This window comes from Ambystoma mexicanum, chromosome 2q (assembly GCF_040938575.1).
Source record: "Ambystoma mexicanum isolate Mex_15411 chromosome 2q, UKY_AmexF1_1, whole genome shotgun sequence".
Lineage (NCBI taxonomy): Eukaryota > Metazoa > Chordata > Amphibia > Caudata > Ambystomatidae > Ambystoma > Ambystoma mexicanum.
Genome location: NC_090924.1, coordinates 1,171,565,742 through 1,171,591,780, shown reverse-complemented (window position 1 = coordinate 1,171,591,780; position 26,039 = coordinate 1,171,565,742). Strand labels below are relative to the sequence as shown.

Here is a 26,039-nt window from a genome sequence, read left to right as displayed (position 1 = left end):
CTATTGTGTTTGATCTAATCAAAGCCCCACAGTTCCAGATAATACTGGGAATGCCATGGTTGGAAACACATAATCCTTGTATAGAATGGCGAGAGAAGAGAATAACCTTCCCGGATTGTGCACACACCTGTTACAGGGAGAAAACTTTGAACAAAGGCCTGGCTACAGTCGTTAACCCAATCGTGCAGTTACCTCAGGAATATCAAGAATCTCAGGATGTTTTTCAAAAAGGACAGGCCAATACATTACCTCCTCACAGATCATACGATTGTCAAATCGACCTCCTACCTGGTGCACAACCACCATGTAGTAGAATCTACGCCCTCACGGAACCTGAAAATCTTCACCTACGGCAATACTTGGACCAATACCTTGCTAATGGCTTTATTCGTCCTTCCAAGTCTCCTGCATCCTGAGCTTTATTCTTCGTGCCAAAAAAGGAAGGTGACCTTAGAACGTGCATAGATTACCAGGCATTAAATCAGATTACGGTAAAAAAACGATACCCATTGCCTCTGATCCCCGAATTACTAGACCAAGTAAAGGATGCTTGTATCTACACTAAGTTAGATCTCCAAGGGGCATATCATCTGGTACGTGTCAAGAAAGGCGACGAATGGAAGACTGCCTTTCGATCCAAGTACGGATTATTCGAATATCAGGTGATGCCCTTTCGGGTTGTGCAATGCACCAGCAGCCTTCCAGTATTTTATGAACGATGTCCTTCGTGAACTCATTGACGTCTGTGTCATCGTATACATAGATGATATTCTAGTGTACTCCTCCTCAGAATCAGACCATGTTAAGCACATGCGTGCAGTCCTTGAGAAACTACGCCAGCACAAGTTATATGCAAAATTGGAAAAATGTGTTTTCCATGCTACGGAAGTTGAATTTCTTGGATTTATCCTGACTCCAAAGGGAGTCCGAATGGACTCTCGAAAGGTGGACGCAATTCTCAAGTGGCCATCACCCAGTTCAGTCAAAGGGGTACAAAGCATGCTCGGATTTGCTCATTTCTACCGCAGATTCATTCTGGACTTCTCCCATGTTGTACATCCCATCACAGCAATTTTGCGAAAAAACAAACGCTTCTTGTGGAACGAAGAGGCTGAAAAGGCCTTCCAAGAGCTGAAAGTGAAATTCACATCAGCACCTGTCTTAAAACATCCACGCCCCAAGCTTCCATACATAGTAGAAACTGATGCATCCAGTTTAGCCATGGGAGCTGTCCTGTCCCAGAAGGATCCTGAAACCGGCCAACTTCACCCAGTAGCGTTGTGTCCAGAAAGTTCTCAGCACCTGAGTTAAACTATGCGATTACCGATAAAGAGCTATTAGCTATCAAATCCGCCTTTAAGGCTTGGCGACACTACCTTCTTGGTGCCAGGCATACCATTACCGTAATCACTGATCACAGGAACCTGCAGTATTTAAAAACAGCCAAAGCCCAATCATCGCAACAACTTCGATGGGCATTGTTCTTTGCCGAATTCGATTTTGTGATCACTTATCGACCAGGCCGCAAAAATGGCAAAGCAGATGCCTTATCCCGAATAGGGATGGGAGAAGCATATGCAAACCCGGAACCGGTGCCAATAATTCAGAGCAAAGAATTCTTGGCATAACTACTCTACAGACACTAGAAGATATTCATTCAAAAATCCAACAACTCTTCAATCCAGCAACACTGCAGGACTGGGTAAAGAAAGGCCCGGACTACTCAGTCGTCAATGACCTACCTTACTATCAAGGACGACTATTTCTACCACACAAGGAAATACAAGAACTAGTCATCTCCAATTACCATGACACCCTGATGGAAGGGCACCCAGGTATTGCAAAAACTGAAGCGAAAATTAAGAGACAGTTCTGATGGCCCACTTGGCGAAAAGACGTAAAGTCATCTGTGATGTCTTGTGGCATTTGCGCCCAAAACAAAAGCCAGAAGAAAAAACCTGCTGGCTTTTTACAACCTTTGGATATTCTACCTACACCATGGAACACCTTGTCTTTAGACTTTATTACAGATCTACCTCCATGTAATGGATTTAACACCATCCTAGTTATTGTGGATCTTTTTTCCAAGATGGCCCACTTTATTTGTTTAAAAGGATTACCTTCCGCTTCAATTTTGGCCTCGAAAACATTGTTCGAATACGCGGATTTCCTTCTGTATTGGTCTCTGACCGAGGCAGTCAATTCATTTCACAATTTTGGAAGAAATGTTGTCAATTGGCGCAAATAGACTTGAGGTTATCAACCAGTCACCATCCCCAGACCGATGGTCAGACGGAGAGGACCAACCAGACCCATGAACAGTACCTACGTTGCATGCTGCACCAGAGCGAAAGCAATTGGAAGGATATTTTATGGATTTCCGAATATGCATACAATAACTCAGTACATTCTGGAACCGGACAAAGCCCCTTCTATACCATGTACGGACATCACCCTCGAACCTCAGAACTCGATTCGCCTCAGCACTTAGAAATGCCTGCAGTTAGTCATTTACACTTTACTATTACAGAAGCCTTTAAGGAGGCAACAGAACATTTGAAACAAGCGAAAGAGAAATATAAGAAAAATGCTGATCAACATAGAAGCGATGCTCCACGATATCAGATTGGGGATCAAGTTTGGCTGGCTACAAAACACATACCTCTAAAAGGAACTCGGACTTTTAATCCTAGGTATTTGGGACCTTACACTATTAAGGCCATTATCAACCCGGTGGCCGTCAAGTTGGAATTACCCTCTAATATGCGGATCCATCCTGTCTTTCATGTTTCACTTCTGAAACCCGTTCAACCCGGGACAAGACTTGCCAAACCACCTGACCCCATCCTAATAGATGGAGAACCTGAATTCGAGGTAAAGAATATCCTGGACTCTAAGTTGGTTAAATCAAGACTTTTTTATTTCATCGACTGGAAAGGTTACGGACCACAGGAAAGGTCATGGGAGCCTAGTGACCACGTTCATGCACCTCGGTTGGTGAAGAAATTCCATCAGAACTTCCCAGACAAACCAGGGCCAAGGGGAAGAACAACTTTAGGAGGGGCCTTGGGGGGGAGTGCTGTCATGATGCCTACACCAGGGCATCCGGATCAAGCCCATCAGCCCCGGGAGCAGGCATCCAGACATTTACAATAACCCCAGCAGCCCCAGCTAGGGGCTGTCTGGGTTCAGTTCTGGCGCCGTAGGCACCAGGCTCATAATAAAAATGAGTCCTGGCGCCATAGGCGCCAGGCTCATAGACATTACTTACCTCATGCAGACCATGCTGCAAATGCTTCCAAGCCAACGTGAGGCCTGGATGGGACTATTTTACTACAGGCACTACTTTGGAGGCTATTTAAACCACGCCCGAACAGCAGCACATGCTTTGTGTTATTCTGCATCCAGCAGCGTGACTCTCACCGTGCCTGCAGCCAACATCCAGTCTTCTGCCACGCCCACGTGCCTGCAGCCAGCATCCAGTCTTCTGCCACGCCCGCCTCGAATCCGGAGCTCCTAGAATAAAGAGGAAGAAAAGGACAAGGTTAGAAAACAAACTTATTTCAAATTCCTCACCTGATTCCGGATCCAATTCATCTCACGACCTGGAAAGTACATCAGTCCTGCACGCGTCGCTTCGCCAGCTGCAGCACGGCGCCATTCTCACCAGTTCTCACAGCATCTTTCGATCCGGCACTGTCTTCATCATTTCTTCGCTGTACTCCGGCACCTAGGGGCACAAGAATAACAAGGTGAGTCAAGGGAATCAACAAATACCTCTTACCACCATAGACTTACCTGATTTACCACCGGTGGTATTATTCTCCATATCTTCATATGCCGCATCTGTAAAGAGGGAGAAAAACAGCACGTTAACGCATGCAATAGTTACTGGACAGCGTTGGGTAACACAGACTCTTACCTGAACGCCAACAGCAGCTACGAGACCTTCTTCTCACGAACTCAGTTGTAACTTAAGGAAGGAAGGGGACAAGAGTGAACATTGGGCACATTGAACTCTTTGAACTTGATTCTTACCAATCCCGCCTGGGACTTCAAAGTCAATGCTTACCGGAACTCTCCCAACGCCTTCAAACTAGTGAAGTAACTAGTATCTATGCGCCCCTGCAAGACACGCAGGATGGAGAGCTCATCTTTTACAAACATAAGGTGAGGTTACTGAGGGGATATCGGAGGAGATTTTTGGGGGAGAGCGACAACAGTTGCGAGGCCATCACTAAAACCCATAGGTGGCAAATCCCTGTCTCCACTTGCAGGAAAATACCTCTTCGGGTCCAGCAGACAAGACTAGGCGGGCCAGTCCAGGCAGTCATCTCTGCACTACGCATCACGTTGACGGAGACCGCAGCTGTCCAGGTCTGATCGACACCCCTGTGGGGTCCAGGTGAGCGTAACAGCGAGGAGCACCCAACATATAGATAGCTGGGCATCCCTGCACTTTTGCAAATAAAACCATTATTATACTCATAAAGATAAATCTCGTTATGTCCTTTGCTTGACAAAGCGCCCACAAAATGATTCAAAACCAGCAGACCAGCAACAACAGACACGTAAACCAGCATAACTACTAATTTGGGCCAAATGGAGCTCTAAATACACCTCACTGCCAATCTGCCTCAGATAAAAGCACAGCAACTGTAGTTTCAAACTTTGGTAATGCTGCTGAAAGTGCCATGGAAACACGTGCTTGATTTGACTTTATCTGAGAAACAACGAGGCAATGTGAGGACCCACATCCCTCTAGACCCTGCATGTGAAGGATGCTTCTTATTGACGGCCACAAAGAGACCACATTCCTTCTCTCCCATAGTCTCTGTAAAGGAAGGGGGCAGAAACATTATCTATGTATTTCTCATGGGCCCTTACTGGGAGATGATGCTTGTTGCCTTCTCTGCAAAGACTTGTATGCATGCAGAAGAGAGGGGACTGCATTGCGACATCAACAATTGCCTCATCTCCTTTCGAAGACAAGAAGATTCACATCACAAGCCACCATGTGCTAAATGAATCCTCTCTCCCTCCACTTCAGAAAAGGGGGCACATCATGAGCGCAACTAGGTCTACCCTCTCCCTGGAGATTCATCATCCTGGCCTTTTCACTGGGCTGCCACAAAGGTTGTGAAAGGATTGAGGTCAGCAAAAACGAAGAGGTGATGCCTAGAAGGTTTAGAATGAATCTTTGCCTATGGCAGTGCTCTGGGCAACACTCCAGGCCACTGTTCTTTGCCTGCCAAGCCATTACAGAAGGAATAAACCATATGCGAATCAGGCTTGGTCCCACCCCAAAGGGGCAGTCCAGCCCGAACTGCTAGGTTACATCCCTTCTGCACGGGTCCACAAGCATCTCCAGACATGTTCTGGCCTTGTTGGGCCTCATCAATGAGGATCAGCTTGGGTCCATAGGCCCACCAGGCACGGGACCAACATCTGGGCATACGCATCCCAGTTGGGGTGACAAAGCAAAAACGAAGCGGTAATGGCTGGAAGGTTTAGAATGAATCCTGACCTTTGGCATTGCTCTGGGCAACACTCCAGGCCATCGTTCTTCGCCTGCCAAGCTCTTACAGAAGGGAAAGGCCATATGCAAATCAGGCTTGCTCCCACCCCAAAAGGGGCAGTCCAGCCCAAACTGCTAGGTCACATCCTTTCTGCATGAGACCACAAACATTCTCAGACATGTTTCGGCCTTGTTGGACATCAGGAACTTACTGGATGCAGATTCAATGTTTACTAGCGAGAGGACAAAACGGTTGCATAAATAAAGAACTCTAGACAAACTCTTGAAGCAGAGTGGGACTTGCTCAACAAATTGTATGACACTGACGAATTGGGTTCTGCTCTGCAGGAGTACAAGGATGAGTAGGGGTAAAAAACAAAACCCAATGCAATCATAAAGGTAAAACAGAGAGAAGTCGGCCGGGGGAAGGCTAAGCTCTTATGAGGGGTGAGAATTAAACCCAATAGTAACCCTAACAACACAGTATCACAGTCCAAAATAAAGGGAATGTCCAATCAAGGTTCTATAAACATGTTAATCAAACACACCATCTGCAATAAAACAAATAGTAAATACTGTATAAGTACAAAAATCCAGCACAAAGGAAACACAGAGAAAATGTGACAGAATGAGGAAAGTTTCACTCAGGGCTGGTAGGTAAGTTATGAGCCACAAGAAAGGACATGTCGTAAGAAATGGTGCAATTATCACCTAGCCAGACTCTAGGATCTAAGTGGACCGAGTGGGCATTCAGGGTCTGGATTTGATTTTTGGTGAGCGTTTCAAGCTCAGTTCGGGTACGTTGCTTTGTGTGGGCCTAAGCAGCAAGCGGGCGACTTCCCTATCATTCGAATTGTGGTGAACACAAAGCAGCGGGTTTGGCGTGGTAGAACATAGAGCTTTGACTGGTCTCGCCCTCTGGTTGTTGTGAGGCCCACTCAGGGGTACATGAGGACAGAATGGTTTCATTCAAGGTCTGCTCTCCCAGGTCTAGGTGATTCATGTGCAGAGTGGTAGCTCCTGTTCCACAGCAGATGTCACTCCTGATGTGCCCTGGGAGTGGGTAGGGGGGACAGATTTTCCTTCTGCATTGGACTGCCCCTTCTTCACCTCAAGCTGAGGGTTTGAGAAAGTGCAACTTTCCCAAAGAAAGTCCTGTGAATTCTTCAGAGCGAATCTGTGGCTTAAAGGATCTGAGAGGAACTGAGAGAATCTGCTGAAGAGGTGTAAGACGCCTTATTTTAAATGCACAAGTCCACACGTGATTGGACTAATGTTAGCTTGCCTTAGTGGTCCAATCCCTGCTCTCGGATATAGTGGAATTTGCCCTTCTGATGTCAGACCCAAAGTGCTTTTCTCCAGAGGAAGTGGAGGTAACAGGAAAGAGAAGAGAGACAGAGAGAAACAAGATGGTGGCAGTCTCTCTTGACCAGAATCTGTGTCTTAAAGGATCTGAGAGGAACTGAGAGAATCTGCTGAAGAGGTGTAAGACACCTTATTTTAAATGCACAAGTCCACACGTGATTGGACTAATGTTAGCTTGCCTTAGTGGTCCAATCCCTGCTCTCGCATATAGTGGAATTTGCCCTTCTGATGTCACACCCAAAATGCTTTTCTCCAGAGGAAGTGGAGGTAACAGGAAAGAGAAGAGAGACAGAGAGAAACACGATGGTGGCAGTCTCTCTTGACCAGTGCCTCCTGCCTACTGTAATCCCACCTCCTTCCCCTCTCTCTAAGACCAAAGGCCTCTAGAAATGTAGCACCCTGGTGTGAGTCTTACTCCTTTTGAATTGGTGTGCTCCTTTGATACCCGGGCCCAGGACAGCTGCCTGCTTCGTGCCTGTCTTGGGTTGAGGGTGTTACCTCCCATCACAAAGAGATCAAAGGAAGAGGCCTGGCCTTCCAGCGTCCTGCCCCGCCATACACCTTCCACAGCAGAGCTGACACACAGGGGCTGACACATGTGTGATATCAATTATGATGCGGTGGCTATGGTCAAATGTAGTGCCATGCACTGTGCCTAAACTCAGGGATAGCTTTCATTTAGAGTTTACCCTGCAACCAGCATGAGTTACTTATGATCATTGTAGTTTTGTGTGCGGGGGGGCATTTCTTAAATGCCACCCTTGTGCCGCAGGGACTTTGTTGCGGCTGTCAAGTGGCCATCTTTTGTCCTTCGAACCTGCTCCGTACGATGAGCAGAGTGAGTGCTGCAGATCAGGCTAAGAAAAGGGGAATCTGGTTGGCAGATTATCCTTCTGGAGATGGAATTACCCTCATTATTCTATTTGTTAATACAAATAAAAAAAGCCAGAGCATTGCACCATTGGGAGATGGCAATTCCTAACAATGATCGTTAGAGTGACACTTTTTGGGTTTTTTAAATTGAATATTTGACATAAAAGTTAAAGAATAATAAGCCTGGATTGTTAAGGGCTATCAGTGTATTATTAACACTAGAATTGAAGACGACTAATTGACAGAAAAGTTTAATATGTATAATTAGTGAGAGGGTTGGGAGATTTTATGAAATATGTGCATTAGTATGAGTGCGTGTGATATGTATGTTTTATAGGGTATGTATGTTTTGTAAATGTAGTCATGACAATTACATTTTAGTATATCAATTTGCGAAGAAAAAAGATAAAATGAAAACATTAGAGAGATGATTAGACGGAATTATTGATAGCCTTCATAAAAAGATGATGAAACGGATTGTCCTTTAGGGAACACAGTATACAGAAGTATGACTTGGAGGACAATACAATAAATAAAAAACATTAGTGTTAGCACTCAAAAGAAGAGCAGGACTCAGAAGATAGTGGCTTACAATTAATTTTTGAACTGGGTAATACAGCAGCCCCTCTTTTCCACTGACCTGCCCTATCTGGATGGAATAAGGAAAAACCATCCGAAATCAGTGTGTCCGAACAAACTGCAGAAGCAGGAGAGCATCTAGTTTCTGTCAAAAGTAAAAAAAAATAATAGGTAATTAAAGATATGAGGTCAGATATATTCGAGGCATTGGAGAAAGCAGATTTAAAGGGGACACTTTAAAAACACTTTTGCAGAATGATCCAAATATACAAAAATAAAAGTAACAAAATAGTATTTAATGAGGGGCACATGTTATTAAATTGGGGAAGATGACTAGAGATTATTACAGGAATTTGAGCTAAGCATTTTGAATAAAATATAGTTTATAGTGTGTTGGAATTTAAAAGGACATTTCAGGATAAAAAACTAGAACAGAATGGCTTAAATGAGCTTTGCAAAAACAAGCAATGGCAAATAACAGGCAGCAACGTTAAATATTCCTAAAATGTGTTGTATATTTTCAACCCCTCGCATAATGTTCCAATCACACTGTAAGTACTGGGAAATGTTCGGTTTTCAAATCAACAAGAAACAATCGATTATTTTTCCTCTAGCTAATATGAGAGCTAGGTATAAGGATACACTCCCAGATTGGGGTATAAAAATGGAATGGATTCCTTTAAATATCTAGGAATCCAAATCTTTCACGAAGTGGAAGAAACTTTTGTTTATAATACAGGGCTTTAACGGGCATTGGTGACGCAATAGATTTATGGAAATCCCTGCCGCTGTCATTAATGGGAAGAGCTGCATTATGTAAAATGGTAATCTTACCTAGACTATTGTATTTTTTACTCATATTCCTTATATGATAAAACAGATATTCTTTTGAACGTTGATACAAAAATAGTGGAATTGTTATTGGGAACATGTAGGCACAAGGTGGCTCTGGGCACTCTGCAGAGATCATACCAGGAAGGGGGGACTGGCAGCCACGGATTTTGAACCTTTTTGTTTATTAGCGACCCATTTACAGCATGCATTTAAGTGTGATGAAGCCCCGGAATGGGAGGTATGCCGACTGATCGGAGGAGTGCCAAACTTTAGACAGAGTATAGAATTGGTATGGCCCCTCTGGGTGACATACGGAACACATGCATAGTCAGTGTTTTATGTTCAATATGGAAAGGGGTATCTCTGAAGTTTCAGATGACAGGTGGTTATAGTCCAGAACTACCACTTAGTTTTGACATTACGATTTTAAGCATACTTAGAAATATGAGCCTTTTGACTTTGCAGACGAAAGGATGCAGCAAGAGGGGGGATTTCTTTCAAGGACAGAGTTTTACATACGTTTGAGGAATGGTCGAGAAATTTTGGAATGTGACACTTTTTGTCTCATGCCAGGGCGTTAAGGAGAATGGTGGAATTAATGGACAGCTTTCCTAACGAGTCAGAAACTAATACGTTATTACAAGCTCTCCTTGAGCTCAGGGACAAGAAGGGGCTGGTTTCATGCATGTATGGTATGCTGGTCAATTGAAGGACCCCCTTGTTATTGACAGCAAAGTCCTAATGGGAAAGTGATTTGTGCTGCGAGATCTCTGACCAGGAATGGTTCTGGCTGTGGGAACAGGTGAAGAAGGCATTGAGAAATGCTTGCTTCAAGCTGGTTGAATATATCTTTCTGTACGAGTATATATGACCCCACCAAAACGGCATACCTTTAAAACCATTTGCCACATACTTGTCCAAGATGCAGCTGGGATTTGGCGGGATTTTGGCACATTGTGGGGGTATGTACGATTATGCATAGGGAGGTGGTGGATACAATAAATATGTTACTTCGTAGTTCATTATAATGCACACCAAAGATATGTTTGTTTGGGAATTTACCCATGGGTAAAGAGGGGAAACATAGTGGGAAAATAATGATTCTTATTCTTAAACGTAGCATTGTAATATCTTGGAAGAGTTCATGGTGACCACTCCTCTAACAGTGAGTGACAGATTTTAAGAGATGGGGACTGGCAGAGATGGAGATATTGCGCACTAATGTGGAATTGGATTTGGAGAAGGGTATGGTCCTGGATGGGGCAGCACCCGCTGTATACTATATATCTCCCAATTCTTTTTACATTTCTTTATATTAAACTCCCGCCTTCAGAACCCTATTGATCCATGAACTTACCCACCCAAGCGGGTACCTGATACAGGCCCTGGGCCCTGCCCCCTGCTGCTCGCACCACTCATTGACAGCCCACGACACCCTCTTCTATCTACCCAGACCGTCACACTGCTCCCAGACCCGTTCAACGTTCAGACATGCCAACTGCTTCTGTGCTTTCTCGACAGTTATCACACCCAAATCCCCATAAAAGCCTGCCAGGTGCCACACCCCTTACGGTCTACACCGGTGAAGGTTCAGGGCAACACGTTCGGCATCAACCGCTGACTGCTTCGGAACCTTCTCTGACCCCCTTTAAAGAGAAATGAGAGGCACTGTGTACGCCAGAGAGGCTGCTATGGAGCGCCCAAATTCACCCTTGGGGCCAATCATTTTGCATGTCCCTCCCCCAGATCTCCATTTGCCCAAATGCTGCCACTATTATGTAATCCTGAATTATCCGGTTTTTCATGTAAACAAAATGTTTTACAATTAGCTCTCAAAGAAATCTTAATATGACATTTGTTGTTGATCCTGTGCACACCATGGTGGGTGACTGGAGGGATTGGGGGCATTGTGCGCTATGGCTTTCTCTTGGTTTAACCTTTTGCCTTTGAAAGCCAGGATTTTGGCCATATTGGTGTCAGGGGCCATGAAATTGAGCCGTAGGGTTGTAATGAGCAGGCGTTTACCCTCTTAAACAGTGAACATTAAGTCCAAGTCTAAAAATCCGGTTTATTGACTGCCCATGGCTTATAGGAGCAAAGGACAAGATTATTTTCAACTCTCTGATAACAAGCCAGGATTTGGGCCATATTGGTGTCAGGGGCCATGAAATTGAGCCTTAGGGTTGTAATGAGCAGGCGTTTACCCTCTTAAACAGTGAACATTAAGTCCAAGTCTAAAAATCAGGTTTATTGACTGCCCATGGCTTATAGGGAGCAAAGGGCAAGATTATTTTCAACTCTCTGATAACATATCAGATAACAATATTTTCTTCAGCTCTCAGGGGGAAGGGAGTTCCGGAGCATCAGGGTATTGTGCATGGATGGACCTAGAAGAGCTTGTACTCAGTTGGGCAGGTGGTTGTTAGATTATGGGATGCTGACCTCATGTAGCAGGTCAGCTCATGTTGTCGTAATACCGCAGAGAGGTGTTCCAAATGCATTCTGTATAGAAGGGCCCATATTCCAGTGGTTGGCATACTGTTATTTAACGCTGGCAAGCTTTGATCCACCTTGAATGTATTTAAAATGTTTGTAATGTCCATGTATTACAAAGTGTGATTGATGTATGATCATCATTTTTCATCCTGTAAAGTAAATTCTTCTTTTTCTTCATAAAGGACCTCCAGGGGCACCCTGGAGAGTCCCACAAAAAAGGCCTCCAGCACAGACACCCCGACAGCCATCCCTTCCTGTCCACCGTTAGCTTTTCTTGGAGAAAGTGGCAAAGGATCAGACTCTTCCAGTAACCTGCCGTCCTCAACCAGTTCCACCGATCATTCCTCTGAAAATCGCAACACCAACAAAAAGAGGTCCAAGGTAGGTACAATGAAAAGTGTTCTGTAGGTGTCTTTCATAGTCTCCCGAATGTATACATGTCACATGTCGTAATCCTGGCATAACTATCATTGAACGCATCATTCAATATTGGTTCCCGTAATTCTCTTCTTCTTCATTGGGTGGTTCATCCTGTAGTCCCTGTCCCATTCTGGTGTATTCCCGTTTTCTTGGTAATTTAAAGATACAGAGATGTGTCACACCTCTTCGGAGGACATTTTAATATTATCATATGAGGAACAAGACTTGTTTACTGAGTACCAATTTCGATTGGGCAATAATGATAATGTATGTTATGTCCTATGTAAAGCAATTTAGATTAAAGCGCTATATAAAAAACAACACAATATTATTCTTTCTTTGTCACATCCAATTGGTTAACTGGGGTATTGCTATCTAAATGTAAAAGCATGTCTTAGTACAAAATATATGTACATATGGCAAATTACTGAATAATGTGAACACACACATAATATACATTACTTGTACTTGCAGTTGTAGCCGTAATTTTCTTTTACCGAATGTGACATGTTTTGTTTCGACTCCAATGGTTTGAAGATATCTATATTTTCCTAGTTCATGCATGTGCCCTTCCACCAAAGAAAATGTCCCCTGCATTCAGCATGAATCTGCATACCTCTGCATGCAGACCAGCGGCAGCAATCACTGTGCATGACCTTCATGTGTGATCTAATCCATGTTCATCTGTGTGCCGTTTCTCTCTAGCAGAGTGCCTTTCTCTGGTCATCAGTCTTTCACTTCCCATCTCATTTGGTACAGTATTGACTTCCTTCCTTCTTCTAATTGGTTGTGAATCTAACGCCTTGTGTTTAGCACGCCGATTATCTTACCAGTTTGCGATCACGTAGAATGTAGTGTCAGTCATAAACAGCATAATTATACTTTTTCTTTGTTTATGCTTATTTATTTATATAGAGCTCCAATGGCCCAGAGGCACACGGGCACATTAGAAACAAACACAAAACAACAGCCACCAACAAAGACCAAACACACAGAAACAGATCAGAAAATATATTTAGACTAATTAACATAATGCAGAACAATCAGTAATCAACTACACGTCCGATGAAACTCTCGAAAGGTCATTACATATAGACAGCGAAGATGGCAGCTTACTTATACCACACCCCACCAAAATACAGTCCCTTCTCTTCTGCACACCACTGGTCAATCTCAATCCTTCAGATGATTTTGAGATGCCACATTCTTATGACTACTGGCCCAGTTTTTGCCGCAGCCATGCCAGCACTTTGTTCTTCACGGCGTCCCTAGGTTCTTGGCCCACAGATGGCTCCGCATTAGTGATAATACAATTTCTGTAGTCCATAACAGTCTTCTTCAAGAACTCACCAGCTATTGGAGGCATGAACGTTTTACCAATGTGCACAACATTAACGACAAACTGGAATTTCGGCACTAGTGCAACATGTCACGTCATGGGTGGAAATACCATGGGCCCCTTTGCAGGTTTGAGAATTGAGTTTCACACTATGGGCCTGATTTACAAAGCATTTTTGGGATTTGAGAATCAAGCCCCATGTGTTAAGTCAAATTTTAGCAAGAGACTGAAACCATAAAGACAATTGACAAACCCTATAACTTCACTCAAAACCAGCGCGGTATACTTCAGTATCCACAAAAAGCTGTTCTATAATGTGGTGCAGCCAGTGAAATAATGTTCACCATCCAGAAATGTTTATGGAAGTCTACCTAGCTTTTGCTAGTAAAGGACCCTCTAAAATAAACAAAGGCTAAACCTGGGCCATCATTATGAGTTGTATGGTAGTGGTAAAACGAAAATGGAATTCCAGATACTGCTGGTTTTTACTGCCCACGAAATTAAAAGGCATTGGGGGGTTACCATTCCTCAGAATACTGGTCAATTATGAGGCCAGACACCTCATGGAAAGTACTCCCAATGTTAACCTCTGCTGCAGTGGTGAAGGTATACACGTTACAAACTCCCCTGAAGTTTAAACACCGGTATGCACTTTCAGTAAAAGGATGAGCAGGTGCATCCCCTTATTTTAGGAATTAAAAAACGTACAAGCTCAATGCAATGCAAAGAAGGTTTATTATTGACAATTCTGTTCATTAACAAAAAATGTGCAGTAGCAGCAGGATTCAGGACTGTACATGATTAACACCAGGGTGGAAAAGGCCTGAAAATGGTTTATAAACTCATGAATGGAAGTTTGCTGAAATGCGAAATGGAGTATGTCAACAAGTCCCTCTATCTTGCAGCGTGTATGACCAGTCACCCATAATACTACAAAGGACCTTGAGAGACCGCATCCAGCAATGTTAATCGCTGCATGCAGAGACTCAAGTTAACAATCGGTTGCATTCATCTGCACAGATATAAGTGACTAATGTGTTCAGGTAAACTACAAAATCAACCACATTTGCTTTACCCTCCCACCTTTAATTGTACGTTATACAAACACAAATATGAGTTATTGGTTGCAACGAAAATGTGCTGTTCTCTCTTCTTAAAACTATTACTATATACTGGCTGTTCCCAGCATAAGATACGCCATTCTAGCATATCTTAAGGGTCAATATCGGTCAGTAATTCGTAGGGTCACTTCTGTTTCCCTTCTCAAATATCGGAATTACCAGTGATCACGTCCAGGAAGGGGACATAGGTCCCTGTGACTTATTATTGGTCATTGAAAAGGCTAAACGTATCAGATGGAATGAGAGGTATGCACAGTATAAGAACAGTATCGAAGTTCCATCGATCACACAGGTCTCTATGATGTGTCTTTGTGGGCACGTCATTGTCAACCTTATTCCATTGCAGAGTGATTGCATAGCGGCATAATTACATTGCCGTCTGATCCATCAGACCACTTTGACGCATACTCCACTCCTCCCTACACCACGTCACCTCACAGGAAGACTCTTCTGATTCTGTGATTCACCATCAGTCTGCACCCGCATTCTCCATGGACACATGAGATATTGCCATAGGGACATCATTCACTTATGTTTTTTTCTTTATTCCTTTTTCAAATTCTTTCTGTTTCTCTTTCTTCCCTTCCTTTGCCCCATTCTCTCACTTTCTTTACTTTTCATATTCATGGTCTTTTTCGCTTCTTATTCCCATTCTCACTTTTCCCTCCATTTAAATCCTTCTCTTTGTATTTCCTACTTTTTCTCCTTCTGCTCCCCTTTGCCCTGTCGAACTATTGAGTCCTTTCTCTTCTTCTTCTGTCTTTTCCATGACAATGGCCCTCATTACAACCTTGGCGGAGGACCATGGTGCTATTAGCACCATGGTCCATGCCGCTAAGGTTACGATTCCGCCATGGTGGATGGCGGAATTACCGCCCCATTCCAAGGTGAGTGGGGCGGTAATTCCCCATTCACCATTTGCCCTTCCCCATTCACATTTTTGCCCCTATAGGGCATAATGGGAATGGGGAAGGCGCTAATTACGGCACCGTAAATTACGGTGCCGTAATTAGCTCCAAAGTCCCTTTGCGGGTTGGATTTTTAACGCCTGCTAAAAGCAGGCGTTAAACACCAACCCGCAAAGGGACACTTGTAATCAGGCGTTAAGGGTTAATGGCGCCAACGGCGCCGTTAAACCCTTAACGCCTGAGTTGTAATGAGGGCCAATGTATTTTCTTTCTATTTCCTACCTTTCTAATTTTAACTTACTTCTTCTATGTTTAACACTGTCTCTCTCTAGATCACCCTTTATATTCTTTCTCTAATCTCCCTTTTACGTTTCTCCTCTTCTCCCAGTGTGTTTTCTTTGTTCCCTTCTCTCATACTAAATCGGATTGATTTGCCTGAACTTCACCAAGTGTGAGGAGAAGATTGCAATATTTGCACATTTCTAAGGACCATAGCTTTTCACAGGAGACAATTTAGCAAGGCAATTTAGTCATGTCAATGTTGAGGAAGCATTTCTTGATTGTTTGCGGGTGTGTCTGAAACAATGAATCTAAAAGCATTCTTGTACCCTCTGCTAGCTCCACAACCTGATTTATAACCACATAGGTGACCCACTCATGTAAAGCACTCTGTTGCTTCCTAGCCAAGTGTGTGCTTTGTAAATCCCTACCTACATACACAGATTCCATTAATGAAGAAGTGACCTGCTGCAGCAATGGACACACTTACAAGATGGCATTTCGTAGCTAATGAGTGAAGTGAAGGAGATGGAAATGTATCTGGAGTGGGAAAACAAAGTCCTAATGTCAGTGAAGATGAGGTTGAACAGTCCAGTTCTCAGAGTTCAAATGTAACTGCCTATTCTAATACTCTGGCATCCATCCCCCTTCCACAGTACTGATGTGGTATCCAGGCCACCATTCCTGGCCCCGTGCAATTAAGCTGTATCATTTTCAGCGTGTTGAGGCATTTGTGCGACTGACCGTAATTAAGCTCTGGCTTCTGCCCCTGTAATGCTAGCTAGACTCCCATCCCTGTTCACTTTCTCCATGCACTTCGGACTGGACACATTTCAGCACAGATGCGCAGTTCTTTGCCATGCTTGCATTTGCTTACCTCTTGTAGGTAGTTAGCCCATCACAATTGAGTTTTACCATGTTTTAGTTTGCTGACTTCTGCCCATGGTCATGGGCTTCTTGTCCTGCATCGCTTGCAGGGATTTTTCTCAACAGTGGACCCCCACATTCTCTGTTTTCCTTGCTTTGACTCAACCATTTGTGGACTTTTCGTACCTCCTGTGAATCCAGGTTGTCACTCTGGGGTGGCACCAAAAAAACAGATAGCTAAAGTTGAGTAGACACCTTTTAGTATTGCACATCTCCGATAGGTGAAGTGTTTCCTCTCTCATTGGTGGCTAGAATGGCTCTTATAGCCGTAGGACAGACTCATATGACCACCATATTGAGGGGTGTCCCTGGTTGCCAAGCAGGCCTAACACAAGGAAAAGCACCAAGGGGTAGAGGTGCATAATCATTGCATGCATGCATGGTGCCCAAAGGGCTAAATTGACCACCATATTTGCTGAGGTGCACAGATCTAAGATTCTGGCAGGCCTCTAGGGTGTAAGAACATTGGTGCATAATAGATACTAAATGTTGATTGGATGGTGATTTCCACAGAGAATTCAGTAGTTTTCCTTACCCAGGGTTGGGCAGGGGTAGGGATGGATCTAATTTAGGAAACATTGGGTAGTCTTCCTATAACAATCCACACTGATTACTGAGTGTAACATCAATGTAAGAGCTGGGACAGATAACCTGTATCTTGATATTACTGTGAATGTGATTCCATTAACCTCAGGAGTGAGTCAGCTAGTTGGAAGATATATTTTGTGAATATTGGCCCAGTAATGTCTTGTTGAAACAGGGCCAGAATATCTATCAGAGAAACTCTCCTGGCTGCTGAACAGGAGGTTGTGGAGATTAAATGATTCCAACTGTTCCAGCATTGGATCTTTCATAGATTCACATGATGCGAATATTCCCCGTTGTCAGGCTGGGAATCCTCGGTAACATAGAGTAGTTTAAACTTAAATTGAAAACTTTCAGTCACTTTCATGCTCTATCATAGCCATTTTAGGTCATATTGCCCATAGCCAATAGGAACACCTCCCTTAGCTCCTCGCCTGTTGGCCATCTTCAGGTTTTTAACAACATGTTAGTGTAGGGAGTGCTCAAAAATCATCTCTTCAACTTTTCTATGATTAAAATTGAAATGTAACATCTTTTCCACGAAGAATATATATTTTTTGACATCTACTCAATGATCGGCCTTGAAGGTGACAGTATAGCTCCGTTGACCTTCCCTGTCGCCGGTATTCTTTGACGAAGCTTCGTCTGCGTAGTTGGGCCTACCTCATGGCGGAATCCATGAGGAAAAGCCTGTTCAAGGCCTGTGCCCGCTGTGGACTGAAGAATGTCTACGTAGCGGATCACCACCACGACTGCCTCTACTGCCTTCACCCTCACCATGTTATCCAGGACTGCGAAATCTGCCAGTTGTTCTCCAACAAAACACTGAGGAATTGTCACTGCCATCTCATTGCGTGGCTTGAGGACGCCGGCAGGGCTTCTGACTCTGCTTCAGTGTAGAGACATGCTTCGTTAGGGCGGGACAGGACCAGCGAACCACCCCTAGCAAGAGGTCTGGGTCGCATGAAGTCCAGGCCTCTAGCAAGAAGAGGCATAGGGATAGCTCAGGTGACAAGCCCAGATCCTCACACACGGACTGGTCTTCACCAAAGGTCAGTGACTAAGTGCCGAAACTCTTTCCATCGCCCGAAGGACGTAACGCCGCCTAAGTCCCTGATGAAATCTGGTGGCCACCCTTCACCTTTGAGGTCGAAAACAAGCTTGTCGTCGTTGAAATCGGCAACAGGGATGTCATCATGGACAACCAAGCCTCACTCCAGGTCATCTACCCAGAGGCCATCGACACCATCTAGTACCGTGTCAGCAAAACCATCTATGACCCCAACTTTCTCACAGCGACCATCAACGAAACCGTCTACAGCCACAACCACGACTAGCTCATCACAACCATCAACAAAGCCATCAACGACCACGACTACCTCGTCATCAACTAAACCATCATCAGGTACGATAGTGTGTTGTCAACGAACACGCCAACCACCACACGGATCTCATCGACGACACCTGCATCCACATCTGTCACACACTCGTCGACGACTCCCTCGTCAACGACACAGTGGACGGACAACAATGACCACCACACCATTAGTACCATAGCCATTATCACTGGCATTTCCCACACCAGCACAGTGTCTGCATTGACTGCTTTTCCACAGGCATCTTTCCCTAACCTTGTGGTGGCCTTGCTGCCAGGTTGTATCGTTGTGTCAGAGCCAGGTCTCTCCCAATCGGAGGCAGAGAAAGGAGAGATGGAGGCCATCATATCACTGCCGTCCTGGTCAGAGCACAGGACATCACCTCCCAGAAAGCGGGATGAGACCAGCTGGATCAGGCTGCCACCTTTAACCCCTCTGGATTCAAGTCAAGCCATCACTCCTCCTACACAAAGAGACATGCCATTTTCTCTACTCTTACCACTCTGGTGGCAACCTTGCAACAACGTCTGCCTGCACCAGCCCCAGTTACAGTGCCGGTCAGACAACCTTGCACGGATATCCCTGGCCCTTCGAGGGAGATGGACGACACCCCCCCAAAAGGGATAAACAGCAAAGGGGTAAGCACCAGTCAGCGCTGCAGAGGCTGTCGGATACTGGTGTAAAAAATGACAGGGCCTCTATGCCCACAACCCAAACTAATGAATTTGATGATTTCATCGCAGCTGATGGGGAACCAGATGATGTTCCACTCAGGGACTCACCCACTGATGATGTGGGGGCCTTCCACGTGCTCATGTCCAGGGCAGCCACAATGTTCAGCCTTGCGCCGGAGGAACAGCGAAAAGAGAGTGCGCTGTAACAGCGCAGAGAAAAGCGCAGGAAATGCGTCATGTCTAGCCCGCTGTTGGAGGACGATTGCCTGATCGCCTTAGCACATCCTGCAACTGCCCCAGCTAAAAAAGACCGGTTTGACAAAAAATACAGAACCCCAGAGAGCACTGGCACCTGCCTTCGCACTCAGCCCATGCCAGACTCTGTTGTCTCGGCTGCAGCAAGGAAAAGGTTGGCTGATCCATCCTCATCCTGCTCTGTCCCCACCAGAAAAGGAAGGAAAACGCCTTGACACCTTCAGTAAGAAAATAATGACCACTGCAGCCACAACTATCAGGGCAGAAAATGCAATGGCCATAATCGCACGTTACGATCGTGAGCTGTGGTACAAGTTGGGTCCCTTGCTGGAGTTCCTACCAGACGACAAAAAGCAACAGACCTTGAAGATCTTCCATGAAGGCGAGTTCGTGTCTGACCATGCCATTACGGTCTTTGTGGATATCCCTGACACTGGTTTTCACCAGCTGGGGAACAGAGTGGTCTTACGCCAGCTTAAGGCTACAGATTTTCGACCAGACGCCCAGTCTAGGGTCGCAGATATGCCCTTCGATGGAGCTGCCCTCCTTGGGAAAAAGGTGGAGGAGGCCCTACAGTCCATAAAAACAGAAGCAAAAACCGCTCGCTCCTTTGGCACACTTCAGCAAAGGCACCAGTCCCTTCGTTCAGGAAAAGGCCACTATTTATTTATTTATTTTTTCATTTGTTGCAGTGCACTGAACCCTTGGGTATCTAGGACTTTGTGATATAACCGTACCACGTACCGTCTTCCTCCTCTTACAAGACACCATATTAATCAGGGGACCAGTACAGGAAAAGGTCCCAGTCTTACAGGGGTTCAGGCGTTCACAGAGATGCCGTGGCTCATCCCAATAGAGGAGTCAGTCCGACAAGCAAGCATGAGCAGCCCATGATCCGGCCCTCCCCCTTCTACGCTGCAGTGGGAGGATGCCTGTCAAGGTTTGTGGAAGAATGGACACACATCACAACCGACGAATGGGTGCTATCCCTCCTCCAGCAGGGCTATTCGCTGGAATTCATGGACTATCCACCAGACGATCCTCCCGCGCACAAACCTGAAAGATTGCGACACCTCTTGCTTCAAGAAGGGCGAGCTCTGCGGCAGAAGGGCTCAGTGGAAAAGGTGCCAAGGGACAAGCTGGGCACAGGAGTCTAATCCTGCTACTTCCTGGTAAGGAAATAAAACATTCACATCATTATTCGCCTCTCACACTGGCGATACCTACGCTTTGTGGTATCAGGAGTACATTTTCGGTTCATGGCCCTTCCATTCGGCCTGTGGTCTGCTCCGCAAGTGTTCACAAAGTGCCTTGCACCAGTGGTGGCTCACCTTTGCCAGAGGGGCTTCCACGTCTACCAGTATCTAGACAACTGGTTAGCGAGGACCCCCTCCAATCCGCTGGCAGAAACCAACACCGCCACCACCATCTGGTGTGTACAGCAACTGTGTTTCTCCATCAACTTCCCAAAATCATGCCTGGTTTCATTGCAACAGGCTCTCTATCTCTGAGCAAGACTCAACACCCAAACCTGCACCGCCAGACCCTGGGACGAAAGGGTGGCGACTCTTTTTCACATGGTGCGCTACCTCAACAGCACCTAAGTGAAGCCAGTCCGCAACTACAAATCCCTGCTGGGGACATTATAATCATGCATCCCGTTAATCTCCAACTGCCGATTACACATGAAATCATTGCAGGAATTCCTAGATGCCCGCTGGGTCCAGTCCTCATTGTCCTGGGACGACCAAATTTGCCCAAACAATGGGTTTCAGACAAAGCCTGCTCTGGTGGTCAGTAAGAGAACACCTGGTACAAGGCGGACCATCTGGCTACCATCACAACGGATGCTTCACTGGAGTGCTGGGGCACCCACTGTCAAGACCAACACTCCAGGGCCTTTGGTCAGAGGAGAAAAAGAGCCAACATATTAACCTACTGGAGCTACAAGCAATTTTCTGGGCCCTGGAGTCTTTTCTTCCACTCCTGAAGGGGAGGGTGATACGGATTTATAGCGACAACACAACATTGATGTTTGATGTTTTATGTCCACAAGCAAGGAGGAACAAGGTCCCCACAGCTTTCCAAGAAGACCCAATCCCCTACATCTACCGGGCATTCTGAACACTCTGGCGGACTCCCTCAGCATGGAGTGATGCTCTTGTCACGAGTGGAAACTGCGCGACAACCAGCTTTACTTGTTGTTTCATAGGTGGGGTACTCCGAAGATCGACCTCTTTGCCACCCACGACAACAGGTGATGCAAGATCTTTGCCAGCCGCTTCCCCCATCCGGAGAGCTTGAAAGACACCTTTGCCATTCCATGGCAGGGGAAGTTTCTTTATGTGTTTCCCCCCATTTCTCTGATACTTCGAGTACTGCACACCTTCAGACTATATCGGTGCACACTGATATTAGTGGCCCCTGCGTGGCCGAGACAGTTTTGCTACTCAGACCTCCTTGCTCGCTCGTCAGCACCACTGATCAAGTTGCTCCCGCACCCATTGCTCTTCTCCAGGAATCAAGGAGCAGTACTGCACCACGACCCGGCCTCACTCAATCTGACAGCCAGGCTCCTGCCCTCTTAGAGTGCGAGGCTCTGTCCCTTCTGCAAGACTGCCATGCTATCATGGCCAGTGCTAGAGCCCCTTCCACCTTGAAATGCTACAAGAGCAAGTGGAAACGTGTTCAAGTATGGTGCAGGAGCCAGCGACTGCAACTTCAAACCATCTGACTGGAGGATCTGTTGCCATATCTGCTGACCCTGGCTCAGTCTGGGTTAACACATTCCTCCATTAAGGTGCACCTAGCATCAGTCTCTAGGTACAACTGTGCTGCGGTTGTGCCTTCCCTGTGGTCTCACCAGCTGGTGAAGGAGTTTTTATGGGGGCTCTTCCAGTCCTTTCCCCCTGTCCGCCGCCTGGGAGCTCAATGTGCTACTTGCAAGACTCTTGAAGCCACCCTTCTAGCCCATGCACCAGTCATCTATTAAACATCTTTCCTGTAAAATGGCCTTCTTGGTGGCCATAACTTCAGCCAGACGAGTGGGTGAAATCCAGGTGTTGTCTGTAAAACTGCCCTTTTTAACGTTTCACAAGGACAAGGCTGTTCTAAGTACCAACCCAACATTTGTGCTGACAGTGCCATCTACTTTACACCTAATCCAGCAGGGGGTTTTGCCTGTATTCCTTGGCACATCAACGTCTCCAGCGAAGCGGACACTGCACATGCTGGCTGTGGTGCACGCCCTCAAGTACTATGTGGAGCCTACTAAATAATTCCGTACAACGGATCAGTTGTTTGTTTCATTTTGGCCTTCTGGGCCTGGGAAGGCTCTCTCGTGGTCCTCCATTGCAAGATGGATTGCGGCCTATATCTCATTCTGCCATCAGCAAGCCGGCATACCGCTTCCCGGAAGGCCCTGCGCTCATTCTACCAGAGCAGTGGCTGCAACCGCAGCTTTTCTCTCTGGAATTTCGCTACCTGACATCTGCCGTGCAGCCACCTGGAGATCGGTGCATACATTCACAACGTTCTACTTTGTCGACAGACATTCTGCAGAAGAATCTAGAGTTGGCCAGTCGGTCCTGCGGAACCTTTTTGCGTGACGTGCGTAAGTCTGCAGTGTTCATTTATTCTGGGTGCTTGCTTCTGCCCGTGGGTATTGTTGTAATACTGCTTTGTAATCTATTCACAGCATGTGAATCTATGAAAGATCCAATGCTGGAGAAGGAATACGTTATTTACCTGTAACTCTGGTTCTCCAGCATTGGTATTGTTCATAGATTCACATGCGACCCTACCACCTACCTCGCATGGCTCGTCTTTTGGCTCATACTGCCACTCACGTGCGTTGCCAAATCTGTAGATGGCCGACAGGTGTAAGAAACTCATGGTGGCAAGAGTGAAGACAGACACAAGTGATCACATTCAAGGGTGTTTATTAAATTGTAGGTGCAGGTTGGAAAAACATCTAATCTAAACCTAAATCTAAGATGGTAACAGGCTACGACCATCAAATAATAAGGCAGTCCTAGTGGTGTCTTGTCAAATAAAAGCACCTATAATAATTTTAAAAAATATTGACAATCCTTACAACTAAATAAGGTGTGGGATAGTGTTCACAAGAAAGAAAGAAGTGTTCACAAATGATAAGTCTGGATGTGGTAGTCTGGGGTCTCCCTTTCCCATGTTTTGAGCACGGGACAAAGCGGGACTCCTGAGCACAGCACACTACAACGACAGTTTCGTTTTTAGCTATCAGGATCTTCTGCGGTTAAGTTTCTTTTCTACAAAAAGGCTCTTGCCTCCGAGGACCTGATGTATTCAAAATAAAAAAAAACATTCCTTACCAAATGTACGTTGGGTGATAACTTTTCACCCCTGGGTCTCCCTCTTCTGTGTTCAGACCCCTCTTGAATATCAGCCTCCCTCCGTCGGGTTCACTCTGACTTGTATTCAAATGATTTCTCTGTCGCATTCACGTGTCGATGGGGTTATGGCTTTTCACTCCTGGGTCCCCCTCTTCCGAGCTCAGACCCTTCTTGACTGTTCGTCTCTCTCTGTCGGGTCCACTATGGCCTTTACTCAAACCAATTTCACCTTTCACATTCACAAGTCTTAATGTCTTTTGAAACAGTTCAATGCAGACATCCCTCTGTAGGGTTCACTCTTGTCAACACACTGTTCATTGGGACTTCAGACTTCGCCCCTTTCCCTCGGCATCCCTCCTTCGGGTTCACTCTTGCCAATCACACAGTTCTTTCTCCTTTCTCACTATGCAGGATTCACTTCCCTTAGCTTTTCAATTACGTGTAGGTCAAAGACTTTCGACTGTACAGGGGGTTTTGCTAGTCCGCTGTATGACCACTTTGAACTTCTCCTTCTGGCTCTTCTAGGGCCTTCTGGTATCGGTAGTTTCAACAAACGTGGGATCAACCAAAGTCTCTTGAATGAGCACCCACGTGGTGCCGGACCCCTCTGCAGCTTGTTTTCCCTTAATGTTAACAGTTCTTTGCACTTTCCTTAATTTTCCCTTTTTGACTTTCGTTCAACACAGTTCGGTTTATCGTCAGCTCTCCCCTCGACTCACCGGCTGTAATGAACCGCTTGGCTTTTCTTGTCTCTGGAGTCAAGGCCGGTACCACGATAGCAAGCGTCTCTCCCTGTTCTGCTTATCAGTGTAGGTGTGCTCCGTTTACCGTTGACATATGCTGCAACACACGTTGGCTATTGTTTGCGGTCTTATGATTCCTTTCAGGGAGGCTTTGCGGATCGGGGTCAGAAAGGGCAAGGTTGCTTCTCTCCTTGTCACCCTTTCGTTCTTACCGCCTTTCTTCTCCTCTTGAACTGCCGTGCATGGATAGCTGTCTCGTCGTGCGGTCTCCTTTGCTCGTTGTGTGCTCTTGTGCTCCACATTTTATCCCTTTTGGGGAAGAGAAAGGGCCGTCAGGTGTGCGTGATTCCTGTCAATTGCTTGACTCTGCTGGACCCTTGTGTCGGGACATATCAGGTAAACGACCCGAGTGTTAGTCCTTGTTTTCTACGGTGTGAAAAAGTGTTTGTGTCGGATAAGAGGTGGGGAGTGGAGTTTCTAAATATCCTACTGGGTTGGATGGGGAAAAGTTGTCATATGGAATTATGTTCATTATATTCTCCGTCCTAGCGGGGTAGGTGATTTCGGAAGGATGAGTTTGGTAGGGTTTGTAAAATGCATAGGGGGACGATAATGTTTTGACAGAGCAGATTGGGAGTTCGGGAAATAATAATCAGAGGGGTGGGAAGAAGAATGACTAGGAGGGTTGGAAAACAGGTATTTTGGGAGATGTATTTTCCGTGTGCAACAGGGTTTGGGTTCCTAGGAGATTTGTCACATTGAGCGGGGTTGTTGGATCCGGGAAAGAGAGATTAATTGGGAGGAAGGGAGACAGATGTGGTACAGCCTACAAAGGTCTCAGTGATCTTGTCCTCCTCACCTCCTTCCCCGGTATAATACTTCATCTCACCCTGGGGAATTCCTCCGAGCACAACCCCAGGTCCCCCAACCCAGGTGATTCTCCCTCGCTCTTCCACCTCCAGGGTTGGGATCTGAGAGCGCCAGCTTCCCTGGCCACCTGAATAAGGGATTCTCGAAGTCTACTTGGGAGAATACCCTCAGGTTTCTCACACATGGGAGGAGCTAAGGGAGGTGTTCCTATTGGCTGAGAGCAGTACGACCCAAAATGACTATGATAGAGAATAAAAATTACTGGAAGTGTTCAGTTTAAGTTTAAACTGCTCTATGTTACTAAGGATTCCCAGCCTGACGACTGGGAATTTTCACAGCATGTGAATCTATAAAAGATACCAATGCTGGACAACCAGAGTTACAAGTAAGGGCATTCCATTATAGGGTGTCAAGATTTGCAGCGATGTGAGACTCTCGGACCTTTTTAAAAAACATTGAAGACTCACTTATTTGCTCGAGACAAAGGACTAGTTGGATGATCTC

The 26,039-nt window shown here is 45.6% G+C and overlaps 1 protein-coding gene across 4 annotated transcripts in view; it reads left to right on the top strand.

Moving 5' to 3' along the window:
• Positions 1-26,039, top strand: part of PPP1R9A (protein phosphatase 1 regulatory subunit 9A) — a 2,290,846-nt gene that overhangs the window by 2,139,975 nt on the left and 124,832 nt on the right. For all 4 annotated transcript variants that reach the window (XM_069648563.1, XM_069648562.1, XM_069648561.1 and 1 more), the window contains one exon: positions 11,848-12,046. In XM_069648563.1, the coding sequence (XP_069504664.1) occupies positions 11,848-12,046 (199 nt within the window). The remainder of the gene's footprint in view (positions 1-11,847; positions 12,047-26,039) is intronic.